General features: G+C 44.3%; 1 protein-coding gene across 1 annotated transcript in view; it reads right to left on the bottom strand.

Moving 5' to 3' along the window:
• Window positions 1–4884: 4884 nt before the first annotated feature.
• Tnrc6b (trinucleotide repeat containing adaptor 6B) overlaps window positions 4885–15412 on the bottom strand; it is a 227430-nt gene continuing 216902 nt past the window's right edge. The window contains exon 27 of the mRNA XM_041671892.1: window positions 4885–15399. Coding sequence (XP_041527826.1) covers window positions 15263–15399 — 137 coding nt within the window. The 3' untranslated portion in view covers window positions 4885–15262. The remainder of the gene's footprint in view (window positions 15400–15412) is intronic.

Raw genomic sequence — 15412 nt, 5'->3', positions numbered from 1 at the left:
TGCTCCCTCACCACTCAGCTATTTTTTTGTCTTTTTGAAAGATTTCAGTATGTAGCCCTGGCTCCGGGAACTGTTACATAGATCAAGCCAGCCTCTAAGTCACAGACAGCCACCTGCCTCTGCTTCCCAAGTGCTGTAATTAGAGGTATATGCTACCATGCCTGCCAATTGACAGCTGTCTTGATAGAGCAGTCATTCTTAATCTTCCTAATGCTGCGACCATTTAATACAGTTCCTCATGTTGTGGTGATCCTGACGGTAAAACCCACAGGTCGAGAACCAATGTGATAGATCCCATCTGTTTGCTTTGGTCACCTCTACCCAGCACCACAGGTGGTAGAGTAATACTCATTAAAACGACGGATAGATGAATAAATACCCACCCAGAGAAGCATAGTTCAGCAACAGAAATAGGCATGACACATTAGATCGGAACACTGCTCCATCTGCCCCAGCCTCCCTCAGAGCCACCTCCTCAAGGCTTTTGTTCATTGACTCTTTAGTGTCTCCCTCGACCTGGGTTGAACAGCAGAAGGCTGGACTGGGGTTCCTGGAACAGCGCACTCTGGATTGGTTTGGGGGTTTAGCTGCTTTGATGACTGTAGTGGCTCATTGTTCTTTCTGCAGCGATCTTTGCAAAGTCAACTATTCTGGGCTTTCCCAGCCTCCACTCTGCTTTGCTTGGCCTCCTGTTACTTTCCCCTCATCTAACTATAATTTTAGCCTTTAGTTTTCTACTTGGTCCTGCTTCCTTCTCTTAGGACTTTTGGAGAGAGTGTCACTTTGTAACCTTAACTGGCCTGGGATCCACTATGCAAATCAGGCTGGCCTTGAATGCATCATAGAGATCCACCTGCCTCTGACTTCTGAGTGCCTGATTATAGGCACGGGTCACCATGACCAGCTGTTTGGCATTTATTTATTTGAGACAGGGTTTCTCTGTGTAGCCCTGGCTGTCCTAGAACTTAGAGATTTGTAGACCAGATTGGCCTTCAACTCAGAGATTCGCCTGCCTCTGCCTCCCAAGTGCTGGGATTATAGGCGTGCTTCCAACACCCATAGTCTCATTTTTGTTTTTGTTATCTTGCTAAAATGAATGTGTTCTATAAATATGCATTTGTATTTGCATAAAACATAGTAAGGTGTGGAGGGAGTGCAAGGGCTGCAATAGACAGGCTAGGTCTGTAGAAATTCCTAACATACATCTTTATGTTATTTTGACTTTTGTGCCAAATAGCTTTTCTTTTCCTATTTCCTGTATTCATTCACCCCTCTAGGCTGGTGCAAGCGTTTGGCTCTCCCTTCCTGTCTCTCCTTTCTGGAACTCTCCTCCCTTCCCTCAGCCTCCTACTACTAGGCACACTACCCCTGGAACAGTGATGGGGGTTGCCCAAGATTCAACCCACCCTTCCTCCTCTCTACTTCCATTGAAAGGCTTACCTTCTGAGTCCATGAGGCCTCCAAAGTGTTGTGTTTGATCAGTGCCTAGATAGGTCCATTTGGCTGCCGCTGTTACCTGAAGTAGCATCTCTCAATTAGTTTTGGCTTTTTATTGTGTGTGAGTCTTATGCCTGCATGTGCACCACATGCATGCAGTGCTCAAGGAAGCCAGAAGAGGGCGGGAGCCACCAGTGGGTACTGGGACTAGAACCCACGTCCTCTGGAAGAGCAGCCAGTGTTCTTAATGGTTGAGACATCTCTCCAGACCAGGATTTTTTTTTATTCCCTCTCCCCCTTTCTTGTAGCCAGGTCTTCAAATTTTGATTAATTTATTCACTTTTAATGTGTGTTTTGCTTGCACATATGTATGTGCATCACCTGCATGCACGCCTGATGCCCACAGAGATCCTAAGAGGGCATTGTATCCCCTGGAACTGGAGTTAGGGATGGCTGTGAACCACCATGTGGGTGCTGAGAATTGAACCAAGGTCTTCTGCAAGAGCAGCAAGAGCTCCTAACCCAAGCCATCTCTCTAATCTCTTTTGATTCCTGTTTTTTCATTGAGACAGGATCTCAAGTAGCCTAGTCTGGCCTCAAATTTGTTGTGTAGCCAAGAATGACCTTTAACCTCTATCTTCCTGTCTCCACTTCCCCAGTGCTATGATTCCAAGGGTGAGCCACTAGCCTAAGTACCGACATCTCCAGCTTTTATAACTGTCTCCTTCCTGGACTAGACATCAGTCTAGGCCCTGCAACACTCTGCAGGGGTCTAACCACTGATCTGCATCTCAGCTTATAGTTTCCCATTTAAGGGCCTTGTTTTTTCAGCCTGGCTCTCAAAAAACAAAAAACAAAACAAAACAAACAAACCCTTGGGTTAGAGAAATGGCTCGGTGTATGAAGGGGTTCCTGATAACTGGAGTTCCATTTCCAGAGCCTACATGGTGAAGAGATCAGAGTCCTGAAAAAATCTTTTCTTGACACTCCCAATCCAAATGCATAAACGTAATAAAAATGCAGACAAAAACTTTTCTGTATGTTTGAGGACCAGGCTGGCCTCAAGCACGAGGGCATCCTTCAGCCTTTCAGTCTCTGAGGGAATTACAAATGTGGATCACTATTTTTTTTTTTTGATATAACGTCCTATCACCCATGAGGATTGTCTATCTTCTCTACACAAAGCGGAGGCCTTGCAACTCAACAGTGAGATGTTACTAGGCTGGAGTGTGGAGAGGACAGGTAGTGAGTCTTGGGGTACAGGTATATGAAAGCCATGTAAAAACCTCACTAGAAATAAGGATAGCTGTGGTGTTATTCTAATGGGATGTCACTAAAGGTTGGAACATGACTATCAGATTTGTATTGTGAAATGTATCCTATGACATATAAACTGGAAGGGGGACAGGGAACTGAACATGAGAAATCAGTTGGGCCAATGCGGTGGTAAAATCAGGTGTGATGGTTTGTCCCTGTAAGTCCAGCATTTGAGAGGCTGAGACAGGAGGACTGGTGTATTTGAGGCTAGCCTGGGCTACATAAAGCATTTCAGGCTAGTCTAAAAAAAGAAACCCAAGAGAGGGAGATATTCATGCTATGGTGCCCAAGCTAGTGTCCATCTCTTGGGCTCAACGAATCCTCCTGCCTCAACCTCCTGAGTAGCAGCAACTTTTCAAAGGTTTCAAATTGAGAACGCAGTGGCAAAATGCGCGGCTCAGAGAAATGCAGGAAGTTGAGCAGTGTCTAGGTCTTGTGGCAGGGAGTTAAGGGTACGTTTATAGGTTCCATATTTGCCCCCTTTACCCAATAGAAACTGTTTGAAGTGTCAGGAAAGAGATGTAGTGGAGGTCACAGACACTGAACAGCATGCTCCTAACATTACAGGACATAACTTATGCAAGGCACAGCATCGAAGAACAGGACCCCGATGGGAGGACAGGAAGTCATGCCATGGTCAAAGATGCACACCTGGAATCCTGGGAACAAAGTTTCCAGAGCATAGCTGGGAGACAGAAGGGAGAACTGGAGGTGCCCTGAGATAGGACATGTAAGAGAGAAGGCTCTGTTTGAGCCAGGGTCTCATAGCCTCGGCTTGCTAAAACTTTCTGTATAGTCAAAGACCCCGAGAGCTGGGACTACAACCAGTACATCCATCCTGCTGGTTTTATTTATTTTTGGTTTTTTGAGACAGGGTTTCTCTGTGGTTTTGGAGCCTGTCCTGGAACTAGCTCTTGTAGACCAGGCTGGTCTCGAACTCACAGAGATCCGCCTGCCTCTGCCTCCCGAGTGCTGGGATTAAAGGCGTGCGCCACCACCGCCCGGCTGGTTGAGATTTAAAGCTTTTGGCAATGAAGGTTTTTGTATCCTCCCCCCCCCCCCCGCCCCAAATCTCTGTTTGTCAAGCCAAAACCTAAACAAAATCTGGGCTTGGAATAGGCAGGCCCTCAAGATGTGCGATTTGGGGCTGGAGAGATGGCTCAGGGGTTAAGAGCAGTGACTGCTCTTCCAGGTCCTGAGTTCAATTTCCAGGAACCACATGGTGGCTCACAACCACTCATGATGAGATCTGGTGCCCTCTTCTGGCCTGCAGGCAGATATACAGGCAGAACACTGTGTACATAAATAAATATTAAAAAAAAAAAAAAGATGTTCACTTCATCCCACACTTCCCAGTGTTTCTATACATTTTCCCTGGTGTTGAAAGTAGGGATTAAAGGCAGGATCTAATGCACTCTATCAATGTGCTACATCCACAGGCTTTTTCTTATCTTTGTGTGGCAAGGTTTCACCAAAGTTCCAGGCTGGCTTTGAACTTTCAATCCTACTTGAGATTAAGGTGTGAGGCATACTATCTGGTCAATGTTTTCAGTCTTCATGAAGAACAAACTGGACAGTATGTAAGAGGATTCCAGGTGTTTCTAGGCACAGGTAGTTCCGAGTAGCTTTCGTGGTGCTCTGCCTTGCACATGCCACGCATGTATGTTACCACTGTGTGGACCCCACCCCACTCAAGTGTTCACGTGACCTGACTATCACCTGAGCTCCTAGTATCATTTTACCAGTGGAAGAGGTGAGTGTCCTTGAAGTGGTGCATGTATGTAGGTAGCTCAGAACATTACATAACTTCTCTGGGCTTCATGCAATGCCACCACCCACCGTCAGCTAACTGGACTATGTCAAGCATGGTTTTGCTGAAGAGTTGGCTGCTGTCTGTGAAAGAGCTCAGTCTCCTTTTTAGCAGCTAAGAGCAGCAGAGGGACATCTTCTCTCCTCTTCTACCCCAGTGTCTAGGCAAACATAAACAAGACACCAGGCAATAGCAGAAGATGACCCACGGTGCACCATGGCAGGCAACACCAGTTCTGGAACAGGCAGCAAGCAGCAGAAACAGACTGATCAGCTTAGTTTAACTGTCAGAATAAAGTCAGAAACCACAACAGTAAATGCTTAGCAGCCAAACACATTTATTAGTCTTTTTTCTTTTTTTCCAGGAACTCAAAAATATTTTGTAGTTATAATGTAAGCAACTGAGTTGCACATAATACAATCATATCTTTCCAAAATAAAATAAAAACTAAACAAAAACAAAATAAGCTGTTTAAAAGCCCAAAAAAACCCTTCAGAAAACTTTTATATATGCGTTACATCATCTCTCAGTTTTAATGAAATGACTACGACTTTATTCCTTATTATTCAACCTGTCACAATCCGATAAAACACCACCCTTCAGTTTTGTTTGTTTTTGATATATATATATATATATTTGCTTTTGATATATATATATATATATTTTGAAATCCAGCATGAAAAATACAGTACCTGCTATGGCAAAAAATACACATAAAATGCAACTTTTCAGCTTATTTGTACATTAGTAGAGTTTAACATTTTTTTTAAGTGAACCAGTGATTTTAAGTACCACTATACTAAAAAAGTAAAATAAAATACAGAAAGGGGGCCGGCCTGCCGTGCAAGTGAACCACCAAAGTGCCTAGTTTCTGTGTCCACGTTAAACCAGTAAGATAAGCAACTTTACCATATGGGAGTCTGACTGAACCTCTATGTTAAAAAAGACAATGCCACATCCTTTTCTCCCCTCAAATATCCTTAAAACTTATCACCTGCATTTTCTATTGCCCATCAGAAGAGAGAAAAGAAAGTCACCAAAATAATATTGTAAAAGCGATTTCAAGTATAAGAAAACAAAACACTTATAGGTAACTTGCAGAGAGCATCAACGTGTGCAGCGATTTAGTCCTTTTGACAGGTTGTTCTGCTGAGTGTTTCAAATGAGAGGATTTTCACGGTCCCTTCCGTCTGTGTGCAAAGATGGAAAGCTGCCTCTTAAAACTTCAGTCTCCTTCTGGCGCCTTTCTCTGAACCTTTTGATTAAAGGGGCAAAGAGGGCCACTGAGGGCAGAAGGAAGGAGTGAACCAGGTATCGCAATGAGTTAAATAGGGTCTCTCCTCCGCTGCCACAGCCCCAGGTCCTCTCACCTCTGGTTCAGCCTCAGTGACCAATTACTGAAGGGTCTCCCACTCACTGTTTCCTGATTTGGTAGAATGAATTTCACTATGTAAACATAGCCCCCTAGGATTACGGAACCCAAAGCAGCATTTGTATCTCCGTCGAAAGGGAGAAAGATAAAACAGTCCAGAAACCTCTCCTCAGGTTGCTTTTTGTTGGTGGTTTTGGTTGCGCAGAACAGGGCTGGGGTGGATGCAGATGGTTGGGAGTCAGGGAGTGGGCGTGGTTGAGCGCTTGGATCTGCTTTATTTTCCCTCCCAGAAAGTTTTTTTTTTTTTAAAACCTGTTAAAAATGTTCCTGCACCTTAAGTCGTGCTGAAATTAAGGCCAAGGGTGCAGAATCTTGTGCACATGTCTGTGAGCACACTAGAGGTGCGTGCACCATTTTGATGTCTTGTGTTGAGACCACTGCATACACTTTGGTCACTGGTGTGTGCAAAGGGTGTAGTAAGGGGACGCCCAGGAAAGAGGTGCAGACATCAGCGAAGCCCTTTGGGAACATCAGAGAGTAAAACAAGGGCAGGCAGAACCCCAGCGACAAGAGGAAGCACACTGATAGGCAAGGGCCTCCAGACAAACTACAGAAGTAAAGTCCAAGGGGACGGGGCGGTGCCAGTCAGAAGATGGGCAGGGGATGGCCATGTACTTTCATCAAGATTCTTCCCTCAGCCGGGCGGTGGTGGCACACGCCTTTAATCCCAGCACTTGGGAGGCAGAGGCAGGCGGATCTCTGTGAGTTCGAGACCAGCCTGGTCTACAAGAGCTAGTTCCAGGACAGGCTCCAAAACCAGAGAAACCCTGTCTCGAAAAACCAAAAAAAAAAAACCAAAAAAAAAAAAAAAGATTCTTCCCTCAAAGGAAGTCGTCACTGAACAAGATCAGGGAGGACACTTAAAGAGCTTGACAGATAGGGGTTTGAGTTGAAGTGGGATAAAAGAGGGAGTCTTCTAACCTTGTCTGGTGGGAGCCCAGGTCTAGGAGGGCAGCAGCAGTCAAGGCCCTCACAAGCAGCAGGTGTCAATGTGTTTCCTCTAAGAATGTCCACTGTAAACAGCATGGAGGAAGATCTGAGTATGCACAGGGCTTTCAGGGTTGTTTGAGGGTCTCCTCAGCTGAGCTTTCTTCTAAGTAAGAAACACACTTCCAGAGCATTGCTGAAAAAGCCACAGGACAGACTGCAGTACCAGGGACTAACTCTACAGGGAACTGAAGAACCACACTAAAGGGAAAGAAGTGTGTGCACGTGAACAAAAAGGGGCGGAGAACTCAAGTCCCTGGAGGGGATGGAACGCATGAAAGAGCCTTGGTGCTGGACTAGATGGCACCTAGTTAGGGCACACATAGCCAGTGGTCTGCTGTCCTGTGCTGTGGGGAGCAACACTGCCAGAAAACAGCCATCCCACAAACCCAAAGCTACGCCACTGACCTGTTTTGCTTTTTCTTCTTCAACAAGAATTCAGATCTGAAACTTCTGATGGCTTAAAATGCAAACATCATATTTTAGGGTTATTTTCACAGCAAAGAAAATGTTTCAAAGACTTATCTGGTTATTTACACATCCGTATTTTATAAAGAATAGCTCACTGATGTCAAGAAAGGAGAGAGGAGTGAAGGGGTTACATTGCAGGGGAAATATACCTTGAGGTATCATTTTGTGTCAGACACTTGAAACATCAGGATTTTCTTGTTATTTTGCTTTTGTTTAAAGGCAATCGAGCAGATTTGGAACCCTGATAAGATCATGCCTGTGCAGCCTCGCACAGACACAAAGAGACTGTGGTCAAGTCTGTCACTCATTACAGTACTGTGAACATAACAGAGATTGCTGTGTGGAAAACACGATACAGGCTAAACGGCTCTTGCTTCTGATACTGTGTGTTGTAATAATGCCTAGACCAGGGCAATGCAGGTGCCACGATTTATCACAGCCCAACTCCACAAAAGAATTGTTAGAACAAAGAAGAGGAAGTACAAAGGCCTTCCGGTGCCCCACACCTCACTGCACGACCAGTTCAGTACAGGAAGCAGAGATCAGGGATAGAGAACAGGGAAGGGAAGCCTTTTTTTTTTTTTTTTTTTGCTTGTCAGTCAACAGCAGGCAACAGCCCTCTTTCTCAGCTCATAATTAGGAATGGTTCCATTCACAATGATTGACAACAAAGAAATGTATAAGAGGAGGAGATTTCAGAATGATGTAAAGTGAACTCTCAGGTCAGCAGAGTGCGGCATGGTTTCCTGAGCTTGAAAGGGTTCTGAGTTCAGAGAATACTGGAGCCTGTAAGCTTCCACGGCTGCCCTGGGTTAACACTGCATGGCCAGTACAAGAGTCCTGCACCACAATGGTGGACAGGCATGGCAGACCCCCCAGCATTTGCTTCGCAATTAGACCTGCCAAAGGGCAGGATCTGGGAGGTCCCTTTTGCCCTCACTATGCTGACCTGGCGAGCCTCTCCTCCACTTCCCTCTCAGACGTGGGGATACCATGGACACAGAAACTGGAAAAACATAAAGATGCAGATCGACTTCTTTCCCCTCTTCCCGCCTTTCCCCTTTTCAGAAAATGCATAGTTACAAATTCTGGTTACAAAATGGAGCAAGGATGACCACGTATGGACCTTTTGTTGTATTTGTTGACAAAACAAACAAACAAAACCCCTCAAGAACCCAACAACCTCCAGTGAAATTCACATTTGCATAACAATACATCCCAAGGCAACCAGGAGTGAGCGCAGCCTCCCTCTGTCTTCCTGAAGGAAGCTGAAGGAACCCAGGAGAGTACTTTCCTCTGCGGAGGAACTGAGGGTGGTGGACAGGGCCCTTGGCATCCACTGGATACAGAGTGGGAGAGGTGGGGTCACACACACACACACACACACACACACACACACACACACACACACACTAGGGAATGCAGATGTAGACAGCTGACCTGTACTGGACTAACCTGAGCCTTGCTCATAACCTCCAGGCCCAAGACCCAGAATCCCTTTAGCATGACCACACCATGCAAAATGGACGCTCATGAAAATCCAACAGCTGTCCCTGGGGCTGCCAGGAGACTGACAGACCACGGTTGGTCTCTGGACTGACAAAGGCACATTCAGAAGAACTATACTTAAGAGATTCCTTGGAAAGAATTAAAGGGGGTAGTGTTTTAAACACAATTATTGTAACATAACCCCAAACTTCTGGCAAAAAGAAGTTTCAAGCTAAAACCTATCACTTGGTGAGTGACCATCCTACCTTTACAAGGTATGTGACCTCTCTTGAAGGATTCCCAAGGTCTATTTAGTTTTGCATAAAGATCCCTCCTTTTGTTTTTGGCATACACACTCTGCATCTACCACTTTTTCCTGCCTTAAGGCCAGTCACGAAAGTAAGGCTGTTTCATCTGCCTCCAGTCCCTTTACAACCCCCAGGAGTGGGGTACCCTTTTGGTGGCCCAAGAAGAACTGAATAACCCACCAGAAGGTCCAGGAAGTCAGGAAGGGAAAGAAATGTAGGAAGGAAGGATTTCCCTTTTGGAAGAAGTCATCCCAATTTACTGATACTGGCTGGAAATGGGTCAACTGTAACTGGGAGTTTATTTCCGAAGTACTGATTACTTATAGTGTGAAAACTAAGCTGAGCCATACAGCGCTCTTGGGAAACACTTATTTTTTATTTAAAATAGAACACTTGTTTATGAAAGTGTACCTGGCCTGTCCCCTCCCATAGAAAAGTAAATCTGTCATGAGGAACAATCTCAGCTCTGCCATGGGCCCACCTTACCAGAAAGAGCTATTTAAATGCCAAGAGGCAAATTTGCATCAGCAGTTTCTGTCACTTTGCTACTATCTTAAAAACCATTCAGCAGGGCGGTGGTGGCTCATGTCTTTAAATGGCAGCATGCCGGAGCCAGAGGCAGGTGAATATCTGTGAGTTCGAGGCCAGTCTGGTCTACAGAGCAAGTTTCAGGACAGGCTCCAAAGCTTCAGAGAAACCCTGTCTCAAAAAAAAAAACAATGACAAAAAGCCCCAAGTCATTCAAATGATGGAAAATACTTCCCGACTGTTCAGGACCCAGTCAGGATGGCCATCCACAAGGGGCAGAGTAGATGCTGACCTGGCAGGAACTAGCTCTCCACTGACTAGTGCCTCTCACTTTCTTTTATCTTGTTCATGTCCTCCTCTGGCAGTGTGGACTGGGGAAGATGTTGTCGGCAGTTTAGTGAGGATTGATATTCAATTTTTGCTTTATGGGACAGAGTCTCTGTGAGACTTGTTATGTAGACCAGGCGGCCCTTGAACTCAGAGAGATCCACTTGCCTCTGCCTCTCAAGTTTTTGCCAATCAAGCTGGGATTAAAGTGTGTGTCATCAAACCTGGACCACTATTTAGTTTTTATTATTACTGTATTTTTAGATTCTAGGAGTTTGATCATTTCAAATCTAAAGAAGGTATGGTATCCCGTGTCAAATTTAAGATTGAGAATAAAAACACTATTTTTGACGATGATCATCTCTGATGACAGTGTAACTTTGGCACTGGCAATAAGCCTAGAGGGCATTGTGACAGGGAGTACACAAACTCTGGGAACATTCTTGTTTTCTTATAGACTGATGTAGATCAAGAGCGAAGGTTCTCTGCTTGGCCATCGGGATTTAAAGACAGACAGTCACTTGCACACTGGCTAGAATAACCCTAGCTGCAGACAGACAAGATCGTGGAACAAGGTGTCTCTTTGCAGTGACATCGGAAGTGTAGCTAATGCACCAACACAGGCTGTGACTTGGCAAAAACACTGAAGAAAAGTTTCTTAAACAAACAAACAACCACAGCTAAGACCGTGCCTCTGCTCCTAGTTGAAGACCTTATATGTAGAATAAAAAACTCTAATCCAAAACAACAAATGGCAGGGCTGAATAGACTGAATTTTAACTCAAAAGGGGGCAGGGAAGAAAGGGACCTTCTTTATACAAAGACTCGCTTGTGTCTATAGCCAGGCCTGCGGAAAATGCCCTATGAAACTGGACAGGAGATCAGGCCTGGTGTACACGTTTTGCTCAGCATAGAGACACTAAGAGTCAAAATGGCAGAATATGAGAAAATAATTTAGAAAGTACACAGCATCTGAGGTCGAAGTAGAATCTGGCTATTAACCCTACACAAACCACATCCTTTCTAAGAAGAGGGTAACAGTGATTGTAGGGCTGGAGGAACTGTGTGGCTCAGGCATAGAGCGTGCTCGCCTAGCGTAGGCAAAGTCCTGGATTCTCTCTCCAGCACCACAAACTCCGAGAAGAGAGATGTGTTTGCAGGAAGTTGATGTTCAGTCTCTGGTAGGTACACTGGGAAAGCCCTTCCAAGTTCTTAGCAGGAATTCTTCCCCCTTCCTCCCCCCCCCCCCCACGTTTAATATTCCAGATCACATTCAATTTTGAACATGCTACATTCACAACGGAAGTGGGAAAATTCTTAGAACACAAGCCATTGCAATACAAACCCTGTTGGCTGTAAGTAACTAACTGAATGCCAACACATAGGTGATGTTTTACAGGGTCACTGAGGGAGAATACAGTTTGAGTCTGTTATTTTATGAATCAGCACTACTGTACTGCTAAGTTCATTCCTAAGAATGTTGGAAATGAAAAATAAGGTTCAAGGATCAAGGGCTGAGAGAAGAGACAGAAAATTCTCTCTCTCTCTCTTTTTTTTTTCCAAAGAGGGTATCAGAGACCTGTTTCTCAACCCTTAAATGGGGTCAAGGCACTGGGTCTCATCGGTAGCAGAGGTTCTCCCGAGTGATGGAAGACAACTCTTTCCCCACTTGTGCTTTTCTTCTGGCTACTCATATGGTCACAGAAACAAGTCTGTGACGCTCATGAGACATATATACGTCTACCTACCACTAACCAATAATTTAAAAGAAAGCCAGCTGGTGGATCTCTGTGAGTTTGGGGCCAGTCTGGTCTACAGAGCGAGATCCAGGACAGCCAGGCCTACACAAAGAAACTGTCGGGGCATGGGGGTGGGGGTGGGGAGTCATTTAAAACAAGACCAAAACAAAACAAAAACCCAATAAAACAAAAACCACCTAGTATAAAACAGAAAGCTCACACTTACATGCTTATAATGTGCACAAAACAAATCTAAATAGTGGTGACTAGCAAGCTTCTGTATATATGCCAGAACGTGCTGGAAGGGTATGCTCATTGATCTTCCATGTATAACGAAGTCACCTAAAGTCTTGGTAGACAGGGTTTTTGCTAAAGAATACCATGGGAAGGGAAGGCTTTCTACCTTCTAGACACCCTCACCACATCCTCTTCTTAGCTCACTGCCAATCACTAACAAAAGCTTCCAGAAAGGTGACAAATGGAAGAAGGGAGGGGCAGGAAGAAGACAGGAAAACAGAAGCTGAGAAGCAGGAGCCTTCTTCCACTGGCCCGGCACAAAAAGACTTTCCCCATCACTGGAACTGTCACCCTTCTACACAAGGAAAAGTCAGCACCTATGGAGGGCACACAACATAGGAAAGAACTTGGCATCCCACATTATCGGACAAAAAAATGTATTTAACTTCCTCAATTTTTTTTTTTTAAATTTTGATTTAGCCCACTGCCTTTGGGGCCTGTCCAGAAACACTCCAATTTCCTTTACAGGCAAGCATCTTACTAACTGTGGAGTGACTGGACCACGTGCACATACACACTCGTCCCCTACTTAGGATGTCTGGGTGTATGTACGAAGGCACTAAAGCGGTTTCAGAGAATGCAGGCAGCAACCCCACCCATTCACTTTACCTGTGGAGCTGGAGTTTCTTTCCCACTGGGAAGCTTAAAGTTTGAAAGAAGCTGTGGCCACGACTTCTGGCCCCAGGAGGGAATACAAAAGGAGAATTCAGTATCACTGAAATAGAAAGGAAACACTCCACATCTCCACCACCCAGGATGGGGACAGTAAGCAGCAGATCTTCAAAACAGCGTTTAAAACAAGCACAACAGTAGCTGGGAGCTAAAACAAAGTAAAACCACTTGTTCCTTATTAGATTCTTCTGTTTTCTCCTCCTGTAGCAGACAGAGGTGAAACAGACATTCTTCATGAACAGAAGAGAGTCCATAGGTAATTTTCCTTTAGTAATGCTTATACTTAAGATTTGTTTAAAATATTTCCTAACTCTTTACACAGATTCTCAGCAATCCAACAACTGCACTACTTACACAGTTTAGAGCCAATTCTTTTTTCTTAAGCTGTTTTTCTTCCTTTATTCCTTTCTTTTGTTGATGGGGCTGGAGAGACAGGGAGAAGGGCTGCATCGGAGAATAGAAACAGGACTGGGGAGATGTCAGTCCAGCCTTGTAAGAAGTTAACAGTGTAGCAGCAATCCTACTCATGTACACCAAACACCCTCCCATTCAGTTAGACACAATCTCAAGTGAGGCCATGACAGCGCTCACAGAACCCGATTCTTCTCCCACAGTTGTTAAGAAAATGAATTTACCTGTTGCTGCTAAATTGGTTAATTTTTAAAAAATATTTCTATGTATCTTAAAACGTGTGACCCCCTGTATGATAATAACATTTGGAGACTTTTCTTTTTACATTTTTGTAAGTAAAAATCATTTAAACTTTTTGAAGTTTCAGGAACTTGTAAAAGTTTACTAACGGGAAAGAAACAGCTGTCTATTACGATAAGATACGGTTAAATAAACCATCTTCAAAAAACTGGCTGCCTACCCTAGAATTCCTGAGAATGCTCGCAAATTTTAAAGCAGGAAAATAAATGTTAAAAACAAAACAAAAACACTGTTAAATGCTCCCAGAGTTAGTCTTCATCTAAAATATATATTTATATGTGTGTATATATATATATATATATATGTATGTGTGTGTATATATATATATATATATATACACGCGCACTTTTTGGTCTTTTTTTTTTTTTAAAGTTTTTAGGTTTTTTTCCCTTTAAGCTTATGATGGAAGAACATTTTAGCTTCTCGTGTTTATTTTTACATATTTCAAATCCCTCATTATGTCTTGTAAACAAGAGGGGCTCTAGCACCCGGCTTTCACCGTAGTATCGTAAGGAACTCAACTAAGCCATAGTGCAGGTCAAGGACCCAACAGGCATAAAGAGGAGGAGGGGGAGGAGGAGAGGGCAGGCAGGGCCACAAACGAACCAAGAGCGGCAGTGGACAATCCCCATAGGCTCTTGGGAGTCTGGGGATGCTAAGATTTAGCCTTCGGTCTGCAGATATCTGAATATAAGCTGCACTTCACTTGGACATCACCATCCACGACAGAGCTCTGTTCCAACACTAAGAGTCAGTGGGGCTGGAAAGAGACATTTTGTAGGGGCAGAGGTGGGAAGGGGATGGTGGTGATAGAAACCAGAAAGCAGGAGGAAGGCAGAGTCCCTGTGAACAAGGTGTTGCAGGAACAAACCAAACTCACCCACCTGCCAAGGGCTCCTAGACTGGCAAGCACAAGTGCCCACGGGAACAAAGCCTGTCAATCTCTTCTGAAGCCAGGTTTATATTCAACAGGGTAGGCCAAGAGGAGTACAGAATTTCCCACTCATTGTCTCACAAAGCCACTTACACACAATTTTGTTTTTTGTTGCTTTTCATTTTCCTATCCGTATCACCCTACCCACCTACACAAATACACAAGCTGAAAGTCAAATCCATTAGGCATTGTTGTATCCTTCACTGAAGATGCTAAAGAAAGGAAAACTCCCTTGTCCTCAATAGCAGCAAGTCCCAGAGGACAGCAGAGGTCTGCTCCCACCAGGGGTTGGAATGGGCAGGTAATTGCTGGTACAGAATGTCGGCACTTCATGTTGAACAAATAGTACGATGCAGACTGGGATATCCACACAAGTGCTAGCATGTTACCCGCACACATCTCCCCCCCACCCCCCGCCCACCGTCTATTTTGTATGTAAGGATTCCCCTTCAGGTTTGCTTTCACTCTCTTCACAATAAGCAGTTTGATATATTTTGATTCCAACATAGTACATACATGTTGTTGATAACTGTGGATTAAACATTGCCTCCTGTTCGGCCCAGAGAACTACTACATTGATGCTTTTTAAAAAAAGTCTTTAAATACCAAAATTAAAAAAAAAAAACATTACAAGAAAGAAAAATAAAAGAGGTCAAAACCAAAACAAGGTGCAATACTTAAGTCTTTGCTAAGTTATTTCTGCCTAAGCAAAACCACATACACAGGAAACACAACACAGAGAAACAAGGGGAAAAGCCTGAAGTACACACTGGTTTAAGAACATTCGTTAAGTAAACGTTTCTGTCAGTGATGGCCTGGTGCTGTAACACGCCACGGCCTGGCACAGGTAATGCTCAGCGAGAGGAGCAGAGAGGGAGGAGCTGCGCTGCTTCCAGGAGGCTGTTCACAATTTGCCGTTTTCCTCAAATGATAACGAGAACCTATAAGAATATT

Source organism: Microtus oregoni, unplaced genomic scaffold (assembly GCF_018167655.1).
Source record: "Microtus oregoni isolate MIOR12 unplaced genomic scaffold, Mior012 000022F_ref0000154, whole genome shotgun sequence".
NCBI lineage: Eukaryota > Metazoa > Chordata > Mammalia > Rodentia > Cricetidae > Microtus > Microtus oregoni.
The sequence above is the reverse complement of the archived record's forward strand: the minus strand, read 5'-3'. Positions and strand labels throughout refer to the sequence as shown.